Genomic DNA, 26,329 nt, shown 5'->3' on the forward strand with positions numbered 1-26,329 from the left:
AAGAATCACTCTCCTTCACTTCTTGAGGTCCATTGTCTTGAGAATCATTGTTTTATATGCTTTGTCTGCTCCCACCTCACCAAGAAACTTCAAATGCATCCTCTTAGAAATTGAAGCCCCTGCATTATCTTTTTAAAATAAAAAATCTGAATTACATCTCTGGCCAAAGGGATTTGGATAAAATAATGTAAACTTGTACAAATAAGCATTCCCACTAGTAATGCACAAACGTGTTTGTCTCCTCAATTCCTTTCAATATAAATGCATATGTATTTTTAATATATGACAGTTTAATATGTATTTTTAATATATGACAGTTTAATATGTATTTTTAAAAATTGGCCAGTTATTTAATATGTAAAAAAATGGCATCATATTGCTGTTTAAACCAGTATATCTTTGATTACAGGTAAAGTTAAACATTTTTTAAGAAATATTTAAATTGATTTTTAGAAAAAGAGGAAGGGAGAGGGACAGAGAGAGAGAGAAAGATCGATGTGAGAGTGAAATACTGATTGGCCACTACCAGGGATCGAACCTGCAACCCAGCACGTGCCCTGACTGGGAATCTAACTGGCAACCTTTTGGTGGTCAGGACAATGCCCAACCATCTGAGACACACTGGCCAGGGCATATAGTTAAACATTTTTAAAATTTAATTGGACAATGACATTTTTTAATGCCCACTGCTCATATTTCCATCAAAGCTTTTGTTCTCCATAAAGATTGGAAACACTTTCTTGGTACTATTGTCATCTTTCAGACTATTGGACTTAAGCCTTTTCTGCATCAAAGGCAACTTCACAAATTTATAAAACTTCAGGAATCTGATTGTTACATTGCTCTGGCAAAGAGGTGAAGATCTGGCTGCTAATAAGATGTTGCTGCCTATCCATTTTCCACAATCACAATCAATGTATCATATCAATCCTTGTTTTAAATCCTTCCTACTTTCATTTCGAGAATACAAACTAAATTTCTCCCAGTCTGACAGGCTATTCGGGATCTGGCCCTGCCTACATCTTCAACTCCATTCCTTGCCATGTTCCCCTTCAGTCACTGTGTTCCAGCTACTGATCTTTTTTCAGTTCCTTGAACAAGTCACTTCCCCCCTCAGTTCTCTCTTGCTTGTAATCTTCTTCCCAGGGCTGTTACCTTCTTATCGTTCAGGTGACAGCTTAAACATCAATCTGCACATAGATATTCCCTACTATCCAATCCAAAGTAGGTTTCCCCTCATGCTATTCTTCCCATAATAATCTCGTCTTTCCCTTCACAGCACTTATATACCTGTCACAATTTCAAATTATATATTTGATATACTATACTGTTTGTTTAATTATTGTCTAGCTCTTTTACTAGAAGGTAAGCTACATGACTGTGGGAACTATATATTTTTTGTTCATCAATGTATACTTAGTAACAAGAATAGTGTTTAGTCCAAAGTAGGTATACATTAAATATTGGCTGAAGAAATGAATCACTTGATACTAAAGTATAATGGGGTTGGGGGAATGAGAAGAGATAAACCCAAGATATTATATACTTATATGCATAGCCCATGGACAAGGGCAATAGGGTAGTGAAGACCTGAGGAGGGGTGGGTGAGGTAGGGCTGAGGGGAGGGAGGGGAAGGAGGAGGGGAGTGGGAGATATCTCTAATACTATCAACAATAAAAAACATATTTAAAAATACTAAAGTATAATAAGATTACTGGAAAATGGGCAAGTCTCAAAAACATTCACTTACGTTAGAATCATTCATCATTCTATACTTCTGAGATATATTTATCTTCACTTAATCTGTAAGCTTATATAAAAATATTCTTTGGAGAAATGCTGCTATCACCAAAAATTGAAATTTCATTTTTTAGTATTAATTTTAATCTAACATACTTATAATGGGGAGCTAATATTCTTTGAAAATGGACACATGAAACCAAGGTATTAATATTAGTGTTCCTATTTCATTAAATAACATGTAAACCAAACTCTAATTTATAGTGAAAATCCAAAATAAATAAAGCAATGTATAATGGTTAATAGAAAATTATCATTGAGCATAAATAAATGTCATTTACTGAATAATTTCTTGGAAGTTATAAATACTTCCTTCTGACATTATTTATAAATTTATCCCAAAAGATAAAACATTTTCTTGGACAACTCTAAAAACAACAAAATAAAAACCACTCCAACCATCAGGGGAAAATATCAGCTTATTTAATTTAATTATCTCCTTCTGTGATTATTAAATGACTAGAGGCATAAGATTGGAAAAGAAAAAATAAGTTATTATTTGCATATGTAGAAAATACCAAAGAATCTACAAGAAGTACTAGCACTAATAAGTAAGCTTAGTAAGGCACTAGTTATTAGATACAAGGTCAATATACAAAAATATATTGTATTTCTATATTCTGGCAATGAACAATTCCAAATTGAAATACAAAACAGTAAGATATACAATAACATCAAAATCATTAATCACTTAGAAACAAATCTTATAAGACATATATAAATTTATATGACAAAACTACCAAACACTGATGAAATAAGAGAGTTAAATAAACTGGGAGATATGTTAATAAATTAGAAGACTTGATATTATTAAAATGTCAACTCTCCCAAATTGATCTATATATTCAACACAATCTTAATAAAATCCCAGTCTGAATTTTTATAAAAATTGACAAGCTGGTTTTAAAATTTATATGGAAAAGCAAAAGAAGTAGAATAGTCAAATGTGAGAAAGGAGAACAAAGTTGGAGGATTGATACTACCTGATACCCAGATTTACTATAAAGCTACAGTATTGGAGAAAGGATAGCAACATAAAGCAATGGGGCGACCAGGCCTGCAAGGTGGGCACCTGATCACCCCCTAACCACTCCGCTGGTCCCCCACAAACCTGGGAAGGAAAGGTTTGGTGACCCTTATTATTGCCTTTCTTTTAATAGAAAAGTTAAAACCACTGACAGTTGGTCCCCCACAACTGCCCTCCCCTGCAGGCCTGGTACCCCGCAACTGCTTTCCCCTGCAGGCCTGGAAGGTGTGGGGAGACGTTGACTACAAAGAAATATAGTGAACTTTTGAGGGGAAGTAATCATACTGCTCTTTATTTTGATTGTAAAGATGGTTGTCAAAACTAGCAGAAGGTGAATTTTATTCTTTGTAAATTATGTATTAAAATATATAATACTAGAGGCCCAGAGCACGAAATTCATGCATGGGAGTGTGTGTGTCCCTCAGTCCAGCCTGCACCCTCTCCAATCTGGGACCCCCGAGGGATGTCCTACTGCCCGTTTAGGCCCGATCCCAGGACTGCTGGCTCCCAACCGCTCACCTGCCTGCCTGCCTGATTACCCCTAACTGCTTCTGCCTGCCAGCCTGATCACCCCCTAACCACTCCCCTGCCAGCCTGACCAACACCTAACTGTTCCCCTGCCGGCCCGATTGCCCCTAATTGCCCTCCCCTCCCAGGCCTGGTCACCCCTAACTGCCTTCCCCTGCCAGCCTGGTCGCCCCCAACTGTCCTCCCCTGCAGGCCTGGTCGCCCCCAACTGCCCTCCCCTGCAGGCCTGGTTGCCCCCAACTGCCCTCCCCTGCAGGCCTGGTTGCCCCCAACTGCCCTCCCCTGCAGGCCTGGTTCCTCGCAACTGCTCTCCCCTGCAGGCCCGGTCACCCCTAACTGCCCTCCCCTGCAGGCCTGATCACCCCCAAATGCCCTCCCTTGCAGGCCTGGTCCCTCCCCTGTACTCCCCTGCTGGCCATCTTGTGGCAGCCATCTTGTGTCCACATGGGTGTGGCCATCTTTGACCACATGGGGGTGGCCATCTTTGTGTGTTGGAGTGATGATCAATTTGCATATTACCTCTTTATTATATAGGATGTAATTGTATTTCTTTTTAAAGAGAAAAAAAGTCTTTTAGATCTAGGAAAAAAATCTAAATGGTAATATCCAGGCCACAATATGCATGTAATCACAAGTTGTTTATGCACAGGATATAAATGAAAAGAAAAAAAACAAAACTGAAGTGTCCCAAGATGTAAATCCTTAAGTATCTACATAAATAAAAGTTTCCCATCTGCATGTGGTTTTGGTTTGGAAAAATGTTGGAAATCACAGGGCCCGTCTTTCCTTCCCTAAATGCAAAAAAGAAAGTGTTTTGAATTTATAGTTAACAAAAATTTCAATCTGGAAACCATACTTAAACATATTTTACCTTTATGTCCTGCAGACATTTCTAACTCCAACAATGAACTCTATTTTTTGATGTTTGTGCTCATCTCAAACACATCTCAAATATGTACTCTTTTATCCATCCCAATTTCTATATTCTAGAACAAGTTACCACTTCTCTCCTCTAAATTACTTCAATATTCTTGGTCTCACTATATCCACTCTTGCTTCCCTTTCAATTCTGCAGTGTTCTTTTAAAAATACTATTTTGAAAAACAACAAACCCTGTTCTGATCATATCATATCATATCTAATAAAAGAGTAATATGCAGACTGACCATCACTCCAACACACAAGATGGCTGCCCCCATGTGGACACAAGATGGCCAGCAGGGGAGGGAGCAGGTCTGCAAGGGAGGGCAGTTGGGGGTGATCAAGCCTGCAGGGGAGGGCAGTTAGGGGCAACTGGGCTGGCAGGGGAGCAGTTAGGCATCAATCAGGCTGTCAGGTGAATGGTTAGGGGGTGATCAGGCTGGCAGGCGGAAGCGGTTAGGGGCAATCAGGAAGGCAGGCAGGCGAGCAGTTGGGAGCCAGCAGTCCTGGATTGTGAGAGGGATCGGGCCTAAACGGGCAGTCGGACATCCCTCTCACAATCCAGGACTGCTGGCTCCCAACTGCTCGCCTGCCTGCCTTCCTGATTGCCCCTAAGCGCTTCTGCCTGCCAGCCTGATCACCCCCTAACCACTCCCCTGACAGCCTGATTGATGCCTAACTGCTCCCCTGCCAGCCTGATTGCCCCTAACTGCCCTCCCCTGCTGGCCTGGTCACTCCTAACTGCCCTCCCTGCAGGCTTGATCACCCCCCAACTGCCCTCTTTTGCAGGCCTGGTCCCTCCCAACTGCCCTCCCCTGCTGGCCTGATCGCCCACAAATGCCCTCCCTTGCAGGCCTGGTCCCTCCCAACTTCCCTCCCCTGATGGCCATCTTGTGGCAGCCATCTTGTGTCCACATGGGGGGCAGGATCTTTGATCACATAGGGGAAGCCATCTTGTTTGTTGGAATGATGGTCAATTTGCATATTACTCTTTTATTAGATAGGATAGAGGTCTGGTACATGGGTGGGGGTCGGCTGGTTTGCCCTGAAGGTTGTCCTGGATCAGGGTGGGGGTTCCCTTGGGGCATGGGGCGGCCTGGGCAAGGGGACTGTAGTAGTTTGCAGGCCAGCCACGCCCCCCAGTGACCCAAGCGGAGGCCCTGGTATCTGGGATTTATTTATCTTCTATAATTGAAATTTTGTAGCCTTGAGTAAAGGCCAGGGCAGGCCAGGAAGTTTGGCTTCCTCCATCACCTGGACATCCCTCGAGGGGTCCCAGATTGGAGAGGGTGCAGGCTGGGCTGAGGGAACCCACCCCCCCGTGCATGAATTTCGTGCACTGGGCCTCTAGTCATATCATATCATCCTTTCCTTAAAACCCTTCAATACCTTCTCTATTTCTTTAGCACAGACATAAAAATAATTAATGTAGTCCCTGTTTATCTCACTAGTCTTATCTCATACCACTCTTTCCCCCTCTAGATCCAATCACACTCAATGTCTAATTCCATGTTCTTCTCTGTTTCACAGTAGAGATGCTACACGTTTGTTCCATATATTGGTTCCCTCTGCCTATAGTACTCCTCCTCCTGCCTATATTTGCACTTAAACTTGTCTAACTTGCTTCCTTTTTTCTTCAGGGGCAGCTAACATGGCATTTTGAGAAAGCCTTCCATGATCTCCCATGTCTACATTTATCTACTGGCTATCTGCTCTTACAACATATTCACTGTAAGTACTGTGACATAATAAAAAAATTGATTTTTGTCCCTGGCTCCTGTCACCTAGTGCCTAAAACTCTTGGAATCTCCTGAGTAATAAGAGTGCTTTTTGCATGCTAATGAGATTATGGGTGTCTTGTCTGGGGATGCTACATAGCTTCAGAATGGCAGATTGTCACCAGAAAGATAAGCCATGAAAGGTCTCCCCTGCCCTTCCCCCACCCCCGCCACCTCTGGGGAGGGGAGAGGGCTAGAGACTCAGTTAATCACCAATGGCCAATGATTTACTCAATTATGACTATATAATGAAACCTCCATAAAAATCCCTAAATGAGGTTCAAAGTGCTGCTGGCTGGTGAGCACACTAATGTACAAAGAAGGTGTTATGTGGGATAGGATAAGAAGCACCCTTCCCCACCTCCCCTCCCCCGCCCCCCATACCTCATCCTGTGCATTTCTTCCCTTTGGTTATTTCTGAGTTGTATCCTTTATAATAAACAGGCAAATGGAAGGTATTTTCCAAAGTTCTATGAGTCATTCTAGTGAATTATAGAACCTGGGCAGGGGGTGGGGTGTCACAGGGATCCCTGATTTTGCCAAGTTAGACCAGAGTGTGGGTAACCTGGACACCTCCTTTGCGGCAGGTGTCTGTAGTGAGGGCAGTTTAATGATAATGAACTCCTTTTAAACTTGGGGAGTCTGACGCTAATGTCTGGTAGTTAGTGTCAGAATTTAATGTGATTGTTTGATGTTCAATCCAGAGAATTGACAGAATAGGTGTGAGAAATAACTTAAGAACACTTATTCAAAACCTGTTTATAATTTCATTGATTATAAACTCCATAAGGCAAATGTCTTATCTACTATTGTATTCCCAGCACTTAGCAGTGCCTGGCACACTGTTCCATATATAATGGGTGAATATACAAACGAATGCCTACCACCGGAGTATAGAAATCCCAAACTGTTATCTGGGAAAAACTAGGTCAGGGGGTTTTATTTGGTCTGCCTCTGATCCAACACTAAAAGCTGATGAAACAAAGATAAGAGACAACAATAACAGGGCCAACTTTTCATGTAATGCTAAGGCTGACTACAGGATAGGGTGGTACATGGGAAAGAGCAGGAAACAGCAAATGTGACCCCATTCTTACTTTGAAAAGGAAGCAAACTGAGAACAGCATAGTGATCAAGTCACAGCCCTAGCAACCATTCCTCCTCCACACTGAGCCCCTCATGATGTCAAGTCCTGTTCTCCCAAAAGCTATTAAGAGTAGAGTTCAAACTCGGCTCCACTCCCTGCCTATGAAGAAAAAAAAAAAAAAATTTGATGTAAAATGAATAAAAAATAATTTGATGTAAAATAAAATGATGTAAAATGAATGTATCTAGTCCATTAGTCAGACCCCAAATGCAATGAAAATTCCTCACATGACAGAGACTTGGCCGAAAGCAGCTGCCCTCTTACTGTAACAAGATTTGTTTGAGTTGTCTTGTACCCATGGTGTGGAGAAGTGGGTTTTTGATATCTAAATCCAACCTAGCACCAGGAATGCTCAGGGCCTACTCAAGAAGGCAAATAATCCTTTCCACTAATATTTACAGGGTAAAATAAGGTTGTTGTTAGAGTATTAAATTTGACAGTAAAATAGTAGTCAAGTTCTCAGACTAATTTAAATTGGCTAAGTGAAATAAGTGAATATTCTAGAAAAATTAATGGTACTGGACAAAAAGCTGTTCCTAAAGTGTTAACTAAAATTTTTATTGGTAGTTCATCTCAAGGTAAAATTGCGTAACATGTAATGAACCTATAGCAGTCATATTTTAGTGCAAAAAATTAAAATTTAAAAGCTATCAAGACTACATTATAAATTTTCCAAAAGCCTAATATTTAAATCAAAAAAGGGGGGATAGTAGAAGAATATCATATAAGGAAAAATATCCTCTAAGTAAATTACATCTAGAAAATTTTTACTTTAGAAAATTATCTTTCATTTGTAATGCTAATAGCAAGACACCCATGAAGAACACACATAGTGTCAAAACAAGCCAAAGTAAAATCGTTTGGGCAAAAAATGAAAAAGGATCCCAAGTCAAATTTATAGAAAAGATTCCTTTATTAACTTTTGGTCGAGAATATGTTTGTATATTTTCAGAAAACAACTCCAAGACCATGTGGATTCCTTCAACAGAGAGGAATTGACAGGACTGCTCCAGCCATGAAGACAGAAGAGAAACAGTCCAGAGATGGAAGACACTGACGACGCCTTGCCATACTAGCAGTCAGCAGCTGTGCGTCGCGGCAGGTTGCCCAGGACCAAACCAGAGAGGGTCGGATCTGCATTACCACCATTTGTCCACCATCCAGAACTGAAATATCATTGCTGACATGTACACATAAGGATCTGTTTGACATTGAAATTGGGACTCAAAAGAACTGTTGGCCCAGAAAGAAACTCACTACAGCATAACCATTATTGCTTGTCTCATTTTTGGTTCTTTTAAGTGTATTTCTAGTATCACATAATCTCACTCATCTAGGGGAAATAATGAACAACATAAACTGATGAACAAAAACAGACCCGGAGACAGGGAAGCATCAATCAGACTGTCAAACCTCAGAGGGAAGGTAGGGGAGGGTGGGGGTTAGGGGGAGAGATCAACCAAAGGACTTGTATGCATGCATATAAGCCTAACCAGTGGTCACGGACAACAGGGGGGTGGGGGCATGCGTGGGGAGGGGTTTGGGATGGGAATGGGGGGATGAGGACAAATATGTGATACCTTAATCAATAGAGAAATTAAAAACTAACAAACAAACAAAAAAACACTACTGCATCAAGTTCTTGGAAGAAAGTTACCCAGCTGAGAAAACCATGCACGGAGCACCTGTGTATGTGCCTTGTCCATGAGCCCTACTTAAAAGTGAAGAGAAGCAAGGACCTATAACCAAGACTACTCTAACCTGCAAATCTATCATTTAGAATCGAAGGACAGATAAAGAGCTTCCCAAACAAGAAAAAGCTAAAGGAGTTCATCACCACCAAACTAGTATTACATGAAATGTTCAAGGGTCTTATTAAAGAAGAAGAAAAAAAGATCAAAAGTATGGACAATAAAATGGCAATAATTACATATCTATCAACAATGGAATCTACAAACAAAATGAACAAGCAGAACAGAACAGACTGTTAGTGTTAGATACAGAGAACGTTTTGTTAGTTGCTAGATGGGAAGGGGGTTGAGGGATGGATGAAAAAGGTGAAGAGATTAAGAAGTACAAATTGGTTGTTACAGAATAGTCATAGGGATATAAAGTGACAACATAGGAAATATAGTCAATAATATTCTAATAACTAGGTGTGGTGCTGGATAGGTGTGGGATTTATTGGGATGATCATGTATTAAGTTATGTAATGTCTGGTCATTAGGGTGCACAAAAATAAATAAATAAATCTACCTAATAAAAGAGTAACATGCTAATTGACTGTACCTTTGCGACGCCCACCAGCCAATCAGAAGTGTGTATGCAAATTAACCCAACAAAGATGGGGGTTAATTTGCATACACAGGCACCGAGCGGCTGGGGGTGGGGCGGGACACAGGCCTTCCACACTACCCCAGCCACTCTGGGCCTCTGGGCAGCGTGGGAAGGCGGAAAGGTGGCTCAGGCCAGAGCAAAGGTGCTGCCGGCAGCCAGGGGAAGGAAGGCCCATTCTTACACAAATCTTCGTGCATCGGGCCTCTAGTGAATAAATAAATAATAAAATAAATAAAAGTAACAACTGCATGCCTCAGCATATAGGTAGGTCCCTCATTAGCACTGTAACTTTTGTACTTGTTGACCTCTTACTTTGTCAAAGGACCTTAAGCAAGCAGATGTATGTAATCTCTCTTTTCAACTAGACCTTATTAATTTTAAAGGCAGAAAATTGCTCTCAAATCTCTGCTTTTCAGTGCTGGACAGAGAAGAGAAGCTCTTCTCCTCTATGTAGAACTGAACAGATGTCATGCACTAGATTCTCATCAGGTAAATTTGCTGAAGCCTACAGGACCTGCAAAAAATGAGGCCAGGCCTACAAGACATTTATAAGAAAAGACCATCCCCATTTTGCCATGAAAGCAAGTCTTACCTGTGATGGAGTTATCCTTCCTTTTTTTACTTCAGATGAACTTTCATTTAATTTTCCTGCTTTGTAACTTGAACTGCATTTGTAGCATGTCCATCTTGCTTGCCCTTCAATTTCTATGGTGCACTCTTTGTTTTGCAGACAAAATGCGTGATACAAATGACCACAGCTGCAAAATGAAAGCAACCAATTGCACTTTTCATTATTACAAAACCCATAAACATAAGCTGTGTTGGAATGTTCCTAAGTGATAAAGATTTCTGATATGCTGAAATGCACTGATGGTTGTATTGGTTAAGAAACAAGAAAGGGAATAAACTTATTGTTGTCTTCTCTTTTTGAAATCCAGACTCACATATTTGTATACTTAATTTGTTAGTAAGAACAAAATCACAGTTCTCTGACTACAAACCACCTGAGGGATAAGCTAAACTTCTGTTCATTTCTCAAACTATGAAATATTTTTAGACAGTTTGAAAAAATGTCAATTGGGAGAAATCATCCTATATAATAAAACCCTAATATGCAAATCAACTGAATGGTGGAACCATTGGTCGCTATGCTGCACACTGACCACCAGGGGGCAGATGCTCAACGCAAGAGCTGCCCCCTGGTGGTCAGTGCGCTCCCACAGGGGGAGTGCCACTCAGCTAGAAGCTGGGCTCATGGCTGGCAAGCACCGAGGTGGTGGCAGGAGCCTCTCCCACCTCTGCTGCAGGCAGGCAGTAAGGAACAAAGGGTCCTGCAAGAGCCCCGGACTGTGAGAGGGATGTTTGACTGCTGGCTTAGGCCCGATCCCCGGGACATCCCCTGAGGGGTCCCGGACTGCAAGAGGACGCAGGCCGGGCTGAAAGACGCCCCCTCCCCCCCCGAAGTGCACAAATTTCATGCACTGGGCCTCTAGTTATTATCTAAGTAGCTTATATAATAACATGAGTTGTCTGCCTTATCAAATTCAAGGCAAAGGCAGTGATTTGATTAAGCATTTACAAAAATGTCAGTGCTACAGTAAATTCTTACATTCTTCCTATGAAGAAATTCCCTATTGATTACATTAAATTAACAAATGAACCTCCTGACATGATGTTGAGTATAACTCTTGGTCATCTTCACTAATTCCCCCTCATTTCTCAAACCTGAATGCTGAACTGCCATAGAAGTCAATCCTTTTCTCTTCTGTAGTTTTTACAGTCTTTATCCTTCTATATATAACCTTTCTCTTCTCTATATAACCCTTGCTCCTTCAGTGATTCCTTACAGTTCCATAATTTTCAAATGCCACCTACATGCTGATAACTGCCCAGACTTCTCTCCTATACCCCACCCATCTGTCTCCTCAAGAACTCTACATTGAATATTAATGGACTTAAATTTATCATGGCCAAAATTCTTGATTTTCACCCCACACCACCCCCACTCCATGCTCTCATCTAACCTTCCACATCTCAATAAATGGCAACTACACTCTTCTAGTTTCTCAGGCCAAAAACTTTGGAGTCATCCTTGACTAGTCTCTTTCTCTCACACCTCTCATCCATCTAGAAACAAATCTCAGCTCTATCTTCAGAATATATCCAGAATCCGACCACGTTTTAACTCATCACTACTACTTTGGGCCCTCTCTCACCTGGATTACTGCAGTAGCCTAACTGGTCATTCTACTTCCACCCTTACCTTTCTATAGATCATTCTCAACACAAAGTGATCCTTAAGACATAGGTCAGATAATGTTAATCCTATCCTCAGTGGCTTCTCATCTCAGAGTAAAAGTTTAATTCTTTATAATGATGCAATTCCTACAGGATTTGGCCTCTGTTCCTCCTCTGAAGTTATCTCTTACCATCTTCCCTTTCCTTCTCTCTGCTCAGGCAGCACTCCCCCACTCATTTACTACTCCTTAAATCTCTCCAGACTGGTCTTGCCTCCAGGCTCTGCACTTGCTGACCCTCTGCCAGAGGCATTCTCCTCTGACATTGCACGGCCACTTCCTTCATGTCTCTGATCAGATGTCACTTAAATAGTGAGACTTTCCCTAATGACTTTATAAATTAGTAGCGCCAAATATTCTTTCTTCTATATCATGTTTTATTTTATTCACAGTCATTATTAATTACATTTTTATTAATAATTTTTAAATTGTCATAAGTCACCTTAACAGTGAGGCTTTCCATGATTACCTATATAAAATATATTCCCCCCTGCCCAAGCTCTTTGTATCTCACTTAACATGTTTTATTTTTTTCAATAGTAGTCACTATCTGGCATTTGTTTGTCTGCCCTTGACAGTGGAATGTAAACTCCACGAGAGCAGATCCTTTGTTTCATCAATACTGCACCCTATCCCCTAGAACAGTACCTGCCACACAGTAGATGCTCAATAAATATTTGTTGAATAAATGGGCTCTTTGTGTGCTGAGAACTACTTCCCTTTCCTATCACCACATCTACCAATCTTCCTGTACCTATAATAGTAGTAGCTAACACTTAATATAGTGCTTACTATATATGTCACCATGATACAAATGTCTTAAGTGAATTATCTCATTTTATCTTCACAAAACCCTTGGAAATAATATCATCATTATTCCAATTTACAGATGAGAAAACTAAGATGTAAAGAGATTAAATTACTTGTCAAAGTCTCACAGAAAGTAAGTAGAAAAATTAGGATTTGAACTCAAGAAGTTTGGCTACCGAGTTTATCTCATATCGCCTCTATCCACATATTCTAGGTGAGCTGTCTTTGCTCCTGAGATCAAACCTTTAACTTTTATACTAGATTTCTTCTTTGTGCTACAGCTTTAAATATCATTTATATGCTGTCAGTTTCTAAATTTATATTTCCAGGACGTGTCTTGAGGGTTCTGACTAGAAAAACTGTCTACCTCATATCCCTACTTGGATGTCTATTATTCATCTCAAATCTAACATCTCCAGGACAAAACTCTTGATTTCTCCAGCTCCTCACTCTCATCTTAGACAATGGTACCCTGTTCATCCAATTGCTCAGGCAACTCACACTCCATATCTAATACATCAGCAAGTTAGCTCTACCCTTAAAATATATTCTGAACCTATTCCTGTAGCACTCTCACCCTGAACACTTCTTCCATTCCCTTACCTGTACTTTATTTTCCCCCACAGCTCTTATTACTCTGCATTTATTTATTGCCTGACCACCCTAACACCCATTCCTTCTGATTCCCATGCAGTACGTAAGGTCTACAAGAGCAGGAACATTGTCTTGTTTTGTTCACTGCTAGAATGATCAACTGGGGCTGTGTACCCACATGTATTCCTGCCTGGTAATAGCATACTGTACGCACACACACCATATGTGGGACATTTCCTTCTCTCTCACCTAAAGACAATAATTTCATCAGCCATTTCTTGGCGTCTCTTATACTGCTGCAGACATATAGAGCAGTAATCCTGCTTGGGATTCAGTCCTCTGGTGACGGAAGCTCTCAGGTTACACAGTGACCAGTGGAGATCTTGGTTTAGAAGGCTAGTAGTTGTTTCCAGCAGGGTCTAGGAAAGGCCAAAACAAAAGACAAAAAAAAAATTTTAAAAATGGTTTATAAAATGAAAGACACAAAGGGAATGAATAGAAAATATCAGTTGTTTTGTTTTCAACCACAACCGAAATTAAAATACACTATAAAGGCATAAAATTAAATAAGCATTAAAAACTCCAAATTAAGTGGTTAACTAAATTCTCAAAATAATTATTAAAAAGCTGTTACTAGTTTCTAATGAGAAATGTTTGCTTGGCCATTCTATGGCTTAATTTAGTACTGATGGCTTTTGAATGACTAGATAAACCCAAATCTATTTATTTATTACATGTATAAAATAAGTTCTCTCTAAATGACTTGAAGTGTTGTTAACAAAAAACAAAAATATCCCTGATTTTTAAAATGTTTTACTGATTTTTAGAGATAGAGGAAGGGAGAGGGAGAGAAAGAAACATCAATGAGAGAAGAACATCATCAATCGGCTGCCTCCTGAATGCCCCACAATGGGGATCAAGGCCACAATCTAGGCATGTGTCCTGACCAGAAATCGAAACAGCGACCTCTTGGTTCCTGGGTCAATGCTCAACTGCTGAGACACATCGGCCAGATTTCCTGATTTTTTAAAATAGAAACTGCATCCATGGCACTATTTCAAATAACATTTCACTGGAAGAGCTAATGGCCATTACTCAGTTTTCATCTCCCTTGTGCAGAGATCACATTTTCCTGATCAGCACTTACAGGTCATTTGAAACTGCTCAAGACTGTGACATCTGTCATTAAGTCACATGAAGACATTTTCACACTACCACATTAAATCATTTTTACAGTTCTATGTGCTTACAAAGTATTGCATTCACATTGCATTTAATTCTCAACATTCATATATGTCATATCATTTAGCAGTACAGTTGGGGAAAATATACCATCCTCCTTGCTACAGAACCTAGCCCTTTAACTGCATCTGTAATGTAGAACTTTCAGTTCTAATGGTCCAAGCATAGAACTAAATGTCATTCTTTCCAATCAACCCCATCTTTTCCTCCTCTTCCAAAGTTCCCAACAATATTTTGCCCCGCACTCAGCTTTCCTTCTGCTGACATGTACTCTGTGCCTGCAGGGTATTAGCTCCACTGGGTTATGCTGAGCAAAACTGTAGTTCTTACGGCACCCTAAGAAAAGCTTTGTCACCTAAATGCTTCTTTTTCTTCTAATTAAAAAAAGCAGAAATTGTATCTACCATGCCCAAAATGGCACTTTTTCCTAGGTGGTTTCATGAGTTACTTTGAAGTAAATTAAGAAAAAAATCTGTTCCTCAACCTGGCTCCCACTAAGAATTTAAGCTATAGGCAGTTTTGAGTTAAGGGAGAACTAATGACCATTTTAGGTTAGTTGCAATTATCTGCTTCAGGATATTTAAAAGAAGACTCTTTAATTTTATGTTGTAATTTTCTAAACTCATGCTGACCCTTCCCTTTTATGGGTTATGTCTTTGCATCCAATTATTTTTCCAGAAAGTTTTTCATACTTTTATTCCTGCCAATAAATCGAAACAATAAAATGAATACAAATTTGATGCATTTCCACATTCTGGAATGTATGCTTGTGTATAAAATATATATTAATTAATTAAGGTCAAGAGAAGTTTAAAAAATTATTAAACTACACATTTTAATCTATTGAACTTCCATTAAATAGATGGTCATTTTTAAAGAAAAAGTATAGGTGCAGAGAAAAAGAAATAGCTTCTTTCCACCTTAGGACAGGCTTAGAAACAGAAAGTAGCTTACTTGTTCATAGTTAAAGGTGTCCAACATTCCCAGAATAAGTCCCTGGATTTCTCCAAGTTTTCCTTTTCCATAAACAGGATCCTAATTTTAAAAAAAGTTGCAAAAGATTATAATTCTGTTCTTTAAACAGAACTTTAAAATACAAGTTATCCAAAAAAGCCAATTATCCTTGAGTATTATTTTAAAATATATTTTATTGATTTCAGAGAGGAAAAGAAACATCAATGATGAGAAGAATCACTGATCGGCTCCTGCACACCCCACATTGGGGATCAACCCCACAACCCAGGTAGGTATGTGCCCTGACTGGGAATCAAACCATGACCTCCTGGTTCATAGGTTGACCCTCAACCACTGAGCCACACCAGCCAGGCCTTAAGTATTTTTCTATAGTCACAAAATATTCTTCCGTGAATCTTCCACTGGAAATGCACATTGGTCTCCCTCTGGCCATCACAGATATTTTTGAAAAATAAATAAAATTTAAATGACCCAAGCCTCTTGTTTAACAACCTTCTTTGCAAGTCTAATTAAATGTCACTGTGGTTTTGTTTCTGCAAAAAGCTTCCTCTCATTCTCCATATTAAAAACCACCTCTCCTTTAAGCTCTTATTTATCTGTTACATCAAAATCAATATACTCACGAATACTCAGAATCTATCTTAACAATTCCTCCTGCTACTCACATTTGGCCACCTCTTAGCTCAAACCAACTAAATTGCTTCAGGTTAGGAGACAAGACTTCAATTTAGGAGATCAGTTTATGGATCCAAAGAGCAGCTTTCAGTTTTTCGAAGCTTTTAAAAAATAAAGCCTCTACTAATAAACAACAGATACCCAGACACCCAATCATCCTCCACTGCTTTTCATAAGTTTGCCAAGTAACTTGCTAATTAAATACAATTTGGAAAACACTAAAGTGTTCAAAGATAAAAAAAATAAAATCCAACTACCCAGAGACAAATTATTTAATATTTTGATGTATATTCTTTCAGTCTTATTTCTGAAGAGGCAGAAAAAGGGAGAAAGGAATGTATTTCTTAGTGTACAAAATTTAAGTATATCACATATTACTTTTTATTTTACTAAGTAGTATATTGTGAGCAGTTTCCCATATCATCAAATATTTCATAATAACTACAGAGTATGAATTATGATAAAATATTATGTTATTCAATCATTCTCTGCTGTTGGACATTCAAGTTCCCTCCTCACCCCCCACCCCCCACCCCCCATCCCATATCCTACCCACCATATCAAATGCTAGTGGCTGCAAATTTTTGTCTGAATCGCCTTCTTTAGAGCAGATTTCTAGAGAGGAAATTTCTGACTTAAAAGAGCATTTTTTATGGGAACTGATATATAAACTGCCTAATTGGTCTTCAAAACGTTGTATTATGCAATTTTATCTCCATCAGCATATTTGTGCACTTGTTTTTCTGCACCTTTGGCTAGGGTGGGAATTATAATAAAATGTTTTGCTAATAAATGAATATATCAAGCCTTTTATTTCACTCTAGTATGAGGTTATGCATGACATAAATGACTTCCATGCTAACAGGGGAATCCAACTAAACAGTAATGATAAAAGTAGCTATTTATTAAGTGGCTACCATATGCAAATACAGTGCTAAGTACTTACTATATACCATCACTAAATCCCTTCCAGAACATTTATAAATGAAGAAATTCGGGCTCAGAGAGGTTAAGTAAAAAGCCTCTAAGATCACAAAACTATTAAGCAGATAAGCTGGGATTTGAATCTCAGTACTTCATGGTTAATTAAAACCATATTTTTAATTAACACACAGTACTGGTCTCCCAAGTGTAGATACATAAACTAATAAACTAGTGTTTGCTAGATAACATGGGTAATGGATATGGATAACTAAATGATAGGCCAGTGTTTGCTGGAAAATATGGGTAACATTTCTGGTTACTTCTTAGGGAGTAGGGTTTCTTAAAATCTTGGTGCAGTAAGAGTAACTGAGTTCAGATGTTAAGAAAGAACAAAGACAAAAGTAGTAAAGCAGGAAAACTTAGAAGAAAGGTCCAGAAATGTGAGAAGAAACTTTGCCTTCCTGCCCTCGCACAACATATGTCTTAGGATTTGCATCTTCTTCTCTTCTAGCTCTGATGATGGCTCTTGAGGATTGGGTAGTTGAATTTCAAAGACTGGTTTTCAGTATTTTAGTTGTTCTAGAGCAGCACAAGATAGTCTACCACAGATTCCTGGTCTCTGATGCCGAGGGAGATGGAAGGTAGAGAATAACTCTACATTTATGTGTTAATGAATAAGTTTACAAGTGTGGGCTTGAATGGGTCACTTCAGCTCAGTGGGGAAATTTTCTGTTTCACAGCTGGAGATTGTACCACTAAGCTAAAGATACTTTTCAAAAAGGTGCAGACCATTTACAGAAGGCAAGACTATAGCTATCTCAGACTAACTCGCCACTAGAAAAACAATTCAGGCCATAAACTTACCAGAGAAATTTTTCTTCTAATTTTCTTTGCATAAAAATAGACCCATGCTAAATATTCCCAAGTTAGTATGCTTTTCATCAAGCTCTTAATAAATACACTTATTTCTCAAAAGTATCAATAGTTTAATACATTATAAAAAACCGATTATAATATCTACTGTAATATGTATATCTAACACACTAATATAATTCTAATGCAGAAAAGCTCTGTCATTTTTTATGACAAGGGTGGCTTAGATAACAAAGGTTTTTGAAAGGTTAAAGTCTGATAAAAATAAGAAATCTTTATAGGTCATGTCTATTTATATCAGTACATTTCATTTTAATATGCATAATTTAAAGGCAAAATCATGAAAATTACCTCATGCTGGGACAACATATAAATTATAGAATGCAAAAGAGAGTTCAAGGCTTAATGCACAGCATGTACACAATCCACTGGCTTTTCAAATTATTTCCCAAAGATGTCAGCTAGATTCTTCGGCAATGAATAACTACTGAGGTTTTATTTTAACTTTTTTGTAAACTATAAAAGAAAAGCAGGCTAGGTACTTCACATAAACTTGTTTTTTAAAAGCACATTAGAAAAAGATGTGATGATCACTTTTTCCCTATTGTTTTTGAGTACCCATTGTATCATGTATATGGTTTGTTTTAAAATAAAAAAATTTTGCTAATCAAGCACTACTTTAAAATATGAATAATGTACTCAGCAGGTTAGCATATGAATCATTTGTTTGCTTTAATCCCCTCAGTAAGACAGCCATTAATAGGTTGTCACAGCCAGGAACCACTTTTGCCACAGAGTGAAGATCAATAAAAGCAAGCAGTGAAGATAGAACGTATACAGCATAAATATGGTCCCTTACAAACACTCTCTACTTCATCATCTAATGTTCATGAAAGAAATCTGAATAAGTCAGATGCCAGGCATCAGTTTGAATAAATACTTAGAGGTCAAGAAGATCTTTGAGAACCTATCATGTGAACATCTTTCTGAAAAAAAACTGTGCATATCTGAGCAACTGTGCGTTTAAATAACAGTCACTCCCTATTTCTCCCAGGGCACCTGGTAAAGTGAGGGGGATATAAAAAACATGGCTGATGTAAGGTACAGAAGGAAAAATCTAACATTGGGAGTTAGAAGACCAAGGTTAATGTTCTAGTTGTTCCCACTTAATAATTACTAAACTAAGTCAAGTTATGTAATCTTTCTGAGTGGCACTTTCCTCATGAGAAACATGAGGATACTGCTACTTCCCCAGCTTAATGTACACAGAACAAAGGAAATAAAGTGTGCTATAAACTACCGAGAACTACTCAAAGACATTAGGTGATTGAGCCAACAAATATTTATTGAGTATACACTATGTTCCAGGCACTGTGCTGAAACAGGAAATATTCTAGTGGAGCAGATTTAAAGTGGATTACATAAATACTAGGAATGATAAGGGGGAAGAATATCATCATTGATGTTTCTATCTTTCCCTCTCCCTTCCTCTCTGAAATCAATAAAAATATATTTTTTAAAAAATGGTAAGGGGGAAGATTAAAAAAAAAACAAACCAAAAACCACACACCTAGGTACATAAAAAACCTTGGTTGGAGCACTTGAAAACTTAAATGAAATGGACCAATGCCTTGAAAGACACAATCTACCAAAACTCACACAAAAAGAAATAGATTAAAAAAAGAAGATGAAGAAATAGATAATTTGAATAAATCTGTATCTTTTCACAAAACTGCATAAAAAATAATAACCTTCCAAAACAGAAGGCCCAGACCCAGATGGTTCTGCTGGTTTATTCATACCAAATGTTTAAAGAAGCAGTTATAGAAATACTCTACAATCTGTTCCAAAAACAGAACCAGAGGAAATGAGGCTAGCATTACCCTAATACCAAAAACAGAAAAACAATCGCAATTGAAATGTTAGCAAGTTACTTTACGGATATAGACAAAATGATTCTAAAGTTTATATGGAAAGACCAAATACCCAAAATAGCCAACATAATACTGAAGAATGACAAAGACTGAGGACACTACCTGACTTCAAACTGTACTCTGAAGTTACAATAATCAAGACAATGTGGTATTGGTGAAAGATTAGACAAATAGATTCATGAAAAAGAACAGAGCTCCCAGAAATAGACCCTCTTAAATACAGTCAACTAGGCAAAGGCAATTCAATGGAGAAAGGGACAGTATTTTCAACAAGTGGTGTTGGAATAACTGGACATCCACATGCAGAAAACTGACTCTAGACATTGACATTAAACTTCTCACAAAACTTAACTCAAATTCGATCACAGACATAAAATGTATAATGCAAAACGTCTATAAAATAACATGGGGGGAGGAAATCCAGGTGACCTTGAATTTGGTGGTGAGTTTTTAAATAATCCATGAAAGAAAAAATTGGATGAATTGGACTGGATTAAAATTTAAAATCTTCTGCTTTGTGGAAGACACAGTTGAAAGAATGAAAAGACAAGGTGGGAGAAAATATTCCTAAACACATATCTGATAAAGAACTTGTATAAAAAAATATACAAAGAACTTTTAAAACTCAACAACAAAACAACCCAACTAAAAAGTGGGCAAAAAGAACTAAACAGACACCTTACCAATGGAGATATACAGATGGCAAATGAGCACATGACAAGATGCTCAACATTATTCATTAGGGCACAGCAAATTAAAACAACAAGGAGACCACTGACCTATCAGGATGGTTAAAATCTAAAATACCGGATTTATTGTTTTATAGCCCAGAATCCAGTCTATCTTGGTTAATGTTCCAATAATCTTGGGAACAATGAGGATGCTGCTGCTCTAATTGATACACAAATGTCAACTAGTTCAAAGTGGTTAGCAGAAATATGCTGTTGTCCTTATTTTTATTCCTCTGGCTACTTTTAAGATTTTCTGTTAATCATGGATTCTGAGCAATGTATGATGTACCTTGTAGTTTTCATAATGTTTTCTGAGTTTGAGGTTACTTATTTGTGTACTAACAGTTCTCCATAAATTTAGAAAACTTTTAGCCAATATTTGTTCAAATATTTTTTTCTGCTCCGACTCCCTTTTTCAGGACTCTAAGTACACATATTTTGGACCATTTGAAAGTGTCTTACAGCTGATTATTCAAGTTGATACTGTGGTTCATTTTATTCCCGATTCTTTTTACTCCAAAATATTTCATTCTGGAGAGTCTATATCACTATGTCTTCAAATTCGCTAATCTTTTTCTTGTTTGTTTTGGTGATCTTGCCTGCTAATTCTAATACCCATGTCATATCTGGGTTTCATTTTCCAATTTCTCTGCATACCTTATAAGTTTTGATTCAATGTCATACACTGTAAATTGCACACTGCTGGGATCTGAATATCTTTGTATTCCTAAAAGTATTTCTAAGCTTTGTTCTGGGATGCAGTTAAATTATACTTGAAAACAGTTTAATCCTTTCAGGTCTTGCTTTTAAGATTTGCAAGGCATGACAACCTATGTTTAGTCTAGGCTTATTTCCCACTATTGAGTAACTCTGAGCACTCTACCCAATGTTCTGTGAATCATGGTGTCTTCTAGTCTTCACTGGTGGGAAACACACTGTTGTTGACCCTGTATGACTGCAAGTATTAGTCCCTCTAATCCTTTCAGGTGGTTTTTTCCTTGGCTTAGTTTTGTCAGAGCATGCTTGAGAGCGGCCTACTACACATGTCCAGAATTCTCTCTTGATACTTGCCCTGCAAACTCTTGGTCTCTCTTGACTCTCAGCTCCATCTCCTTAAATCAATGGTTATATTGTAAACTGTGTTACTGCCTGGAAACTCTCTCAAAACATTACGTTATAGCAAACGGGGCTCACCTTGTTTATTTCCTGTCTCTTAGGGATGACTGTCATTTATTGCTGGATATCCAGTTTTTGAAAAACTACTATTTCATACATTTTGTCCATTTTTTGGTTGTTTCAAGCAGGAGAATATATTCAGTCTCTGTTACTCCATCTTGGCCAGAAGTGGAATTCCTCTATCCTTGACTTTTATTTACTCTAGAAATATTTATTATATGCCACGTGCCTCTGGGCTAAGTGGTGGTGATGTAGTACTAGGCAAAGCATAGTCTTATCTCCAAGGTCCTTCTGTACTAATAGGAAATAAAAATATTCTGATATTTAGATATTTCCTAGAACTCGATTTTTGCTTCTGCTTTTCTCGCTAATTAGCTTTCTCCTTAAGTTCATCAAGTTTCAAGAATTTAACTACCACTTCTGTGTAGATAATTTCTAAGACTATAGATCTCTTCCTATAAACTCCAGTCTTGTATTCACCCACTGCTCATTGTTAGCAATGGGAAACTGATATCAGGGGATTATCTGGGTTCTTCTTGTATTCCCCTACATCTAAACTGTCAAAAAGTCAAGTGGATTCTATCAACCAAGTAATTTCCAAATCCATTTTCTACTATCTATTCTATTTAACTCAACTAACAAGCTTTGAGTACCTATTACATTCTAGGTATCTCTATGCCTTCAGTCTTGGTCCCTTCCAGTTTATCCTGTATAACATAGGCCGAGTGATCTTTCTAAAGAGAAACCTCATTCCATTATTCCTCTGCTTAAAATCCTTTAATGAGAATTTAATGATTTGAAAATAAAATCCCAAGTCCTTACCATGGTTTACAAAGCAATTAAGGACACATTCCCTGCCTGTCTCGCACAGTTTGGCTCCGACTCACCTTTATTCTTGCCCTGTGTTCTAAGAATACTTAATCACAACTCTCCAAATGTATCATGTTTTACCTCAAATCCTTTTTATATATAGTTTACTCTGCTTAGAAAAGTCCTATTTCCTTTTTTCCCGGATCCCTTTAGGTTCTTTAAGATTCAGTTCAGACATCTTCTCCAGAAAATTGTTCCAAATTCCCCAATTTGTTTCAAATATATACTTATATTAGTAACCCTTTGAAAATATATATTCAGAAACCCAACTCATTCTAATTTACTCTAAACAGACAATTACTGTAAAGGCACTGGGGTGTTTCAAGATTCTGAGCAAAGGAATGCAGGTAAGCCTTAAGAGCTATAATGAGGGACTCAAATGCCATCAGGATTTCTCTCCATTGTCTCCTTGCCCAGTGTCTTGAATCCTCTCCTTGTATCTTCTCCATAAATCTTGTCTATTTTCCTCTCTGTATGTCTGCTTCATTTTGCTTCTTCTCTCTGTAGATTAACTTTTTTTTATTAGTTTAGTCCAGTGGTCGGCAAACTCATTAGTCAACAGAGCCAAATATCAACAGTACGATTGAAATTTCTTTTGAGAGCCAAATTTTTTAAACTTAAACTTCTTCTAACGCCACTTCTTCAAAACAGACTCGCCCAGGCTGTGGTATTTTGTGGAAGAGCCACACTCAAGGGGCCAAAGAGCCGCATGTGGCTCGCGAGCCGCAGTTTGCCGACCATGGGTTTAGTCCATATAAATGGAAAAGTAGTTACTGTCACCTCCTCAACATTGTACCTTATGTAATCCAGTGACCTGAAGAGAAACTTATTCATCTTTCTCAAGTTCAGTCCTAAAATTTCCAGTAAAGGACTGACTGGCCCTGCTTAAGCCAGTTGTCCACCCTGAGTCAATCAGTGAAGCCAGTGGGCAGGGTCATGCCTTCACATGGCTGTTCCTGCTGTAATCTCATTGACTGAAAGGAAGTGATATAAAAGTGGCAGTTGCCCTAGCTGGAGTTCAGAGCACATAATCCTTAAGGGGGTCACTATTACTTGATTAGAGCCCTATGCATAGTTATATCAGAACACTTTCTATCTCTCTTATAATAGTTATTTTAGGGCAAGAACTGTGTCTTTTATCCACATAGGCAATGACCAAACAGGGTAACATATAATTAATAAACTAACTAATAGTAAACTTTTCAAAAGACCACAAATGAAAAAAGACAAATAGTAAACTTTTCAAAAGACCACAAAAGACAACAAATGAAAAAGCTTACATAATATAATGGGAAAGAGCATAAATTAGGAGGTAAGAGACTATCTTGCATTTCATCCTTCGTCAACAGAAATTTTTATAGTAGCCCTACCTACCTCAAGAGATTATGAGCTTTAAATGAGAGAATACCTGTGAAAACATCTTGAAAAAATAAAAATCTGTATAAAATATAAGGAAGCACTATTACTACAGTTATCACAAATGTGCAGGTAAAGAATTTAAGAACTAACATACCCTCCTGATTAGTGGGAGATAACAACCACTGAGGGTAGAAAATAAGAATACAATCACAATGAATGCCAATAAAACTCAAAAGAAAGTGAAGATTTTCAAATATCAAAAGCCATCAAAAATATGAATTTTAAAATACAGAATAAAAGAACATATGCTTTTGCCAAGGGAAAATGAGATTTTGTTTATTGTAATTTATGTATCAGAAAGTGTGGTTAAAGCTCAACATAAAGCAAAATGCATATACTGAAAGAGAAGCCAGTTTTGGCTTCAGGATTTCATTTTTTTTCTAATCTACTTGGTGAACTAAAGTATTCCTGCCTTATGGAGATATTGCTTCACATGTGATTAAAAACCTTATGACTAATGCATTTTAAAATGGATGTAAGAGAAGTAGTCTATATCAAAAGAATTATTCAACAATGACAAGGATCAAATGAGATAATATATGTCAGGAGACATTCTAAATGATAAGAAACTAAGTGATGAGAGACTACTGAATGCAGTAGTCTTTATCAGCAAAGGCCCAGATGCTTCATACCAAGTGGAAAGAAGAGCTTGCAAAGTCTTAAAAGAGAGCTGACAGGGACATTCTTGATTGGATAGAAATCATTAGAAAATTATAAAGACCAATGGCATCATATTATTGTTTGATTGTGTGTGTGTGTGTCTATACTGCATGAAGTGATAGAAGGCAAAATGGACTCTAACGATAATTCTTGCTGTTTCCCTAAGAATGTTCACATATTTTTCTAAAAATGTATCTTAATGTATTTTTAATGTTCTCCTTTTGATGAAGTTGGAAAGGTTCAGGTGTCTTTGCTGGTGAGAACAGGCTGAAATGACGTTTCCTACAAAAGCTTTGGATACATAGCCAACTAGAATCTAGAGTAGGGGATGAGTTTTAGACATAAAGAAAACTTCAGGATGAGTTAGAAAAGATAAGTAACAACTAATAATTAAGAAATACCTATATTAATAACGTAATTTCTAGGTTATCTTTTTTTTAAAAAAAAAATATATTCCCATTGACTTCAGAAAGGAAGCGAGAGGGAGAGACAGAAACATTAATGGTGAGAGAGAATCATTGATCGGCTGTTTCCTGCATGTCCCCGACCAGGGATCAAGCCTGAAATCTGGGCATGTGCCCTGACTAGGAATCGAACCATGACCTCCTGGTTCATAGGTCGACACTCAACCACTGAGCCACACGAGCTGGGCTAGGTTATCTTTTTTTTTGTAATTAAAAAGTATAAGCAGCTGGAAATAATGGTAATTTTCTCCTAGTTTTAGCACACTAACAGGAAGTTTGTGTATCTAAATGCCAAGGTAACTGAACATCTGAAGGCTGCATGCCTTAACTGAAGCTCACAAGTGTGTGCCAAACAAACCCATACCACTGGAGCACTAGGAAGAGTCAAGATGAGAGTAATAAATCAGATATTTAGCTCATGCCAAAAATCAGCTGCAATATGCTTGAGACATATTTAAATATTAGCTCAAGTTGCTATCACTTACATATAACTAAATATTAGTTGAACTTGATCAACATTGAATTTCCCCCACTTTTAACTCACCTGTAAGATTCTTTGCAAGATTGATGGAAGTGCAATAAATGCTGCCATGCTGTTTAGAACTTGCATGGTCAAAGATTTCAGAGCTGTTGTAATAAAATGTTGATATTAAGGTTAATTTAGAATAAGAGTATTTGGTTTTTCCTATAATTCAGTGGAAAATAGATTTATATAGCCTCCTGGAAACTTAGCTAACCAAGGCCAGTTTGGTATTTTAAAGTTTAATTACTGCAAAGCTACTAATATTCAAGACAAATGACATAACTGGTGCCATGGAAAGCAATGAATCTGAAAGATGAAATCAACACTACAATATAATTTCATCAAGATATATAATAAGAATATGATACTGGGAAAAAGTATCACAATGTTAGTTTTTAGCAGATAAAATTGGGTGGTAGTAGAGATGGCTCTGGTGAACTTACCTTCAGAGTGTAGGTGAGGTGTGGCTGAACTAGACAGCTTCTGAGGGGCCATCATTGCCTCCAATAAGGGAAACCAGAGTGCCTACAATGTCAGAGCAAACCAAAGGAAAACAAAAGTGCTGCTATTTAAAAATGTATTTTTAAATTAATTTTTAGAGAGAGAGGAAGGGAGAGGCAGAGA

The 26,329-nt window shown here is 38.0% G+C and overlaps 1 protein-coding gene across 8 annotated transcripts in view; it reads right to left on the reverse strand.

Moving 5' to 3' along the window:
* The window catches only part of VPS8 (VPS8 subunit of CORVET complex), a 261,243-nt gene that overhangs the window by 42,139 nt on the left and 192,775 nt on the right, over positions 1–26,329 (reverse strand). For 6 of the 8 annotated variants that reach the window (XM_080656453.1, XM_080656450.1, XM_080656455.1 and 3 more), the window contains 5 exons: positions 26,149–26,230; positions 25,727–25,809; positions 15,436–15,516; positions 13,489–13,658; positions 10,131–10,296 (listed from right to left, as the gene is read on the reverse strand). In XM_080656453.1, coding sequence (XP_080512579.1) covers positions 10,131–10,296; positions 13,489–13,658; positions 15,436–15,516; positions 25,727–25,809; positions 26,149–26,230 — 582 coding nt within the window. The remainder of the gene's footprint in view (positions 1–10,130; positions 10,297–13,488; positions 13,659–15,435; positions 15,517–25,726; positions 25,810–26,148; positions 26,231–26,329) is intronic. The other 2 variants (XM_080656454.1, XM_080656457.1) reach the window with 1 other exon arrangement.

The sequence above is a fragment of the Plecotus auritus genome, assembly GCF_963455305.1.
Source record: "Plecotus auritus genome assembly, chromosome: 2".
Classification (NCBI taxonomy): Eukaryota; Metazoa; Chordata; class Mammalia; order Chiroptera; family Vespertilionidae; genus Plecotus; species Plecotus auritus.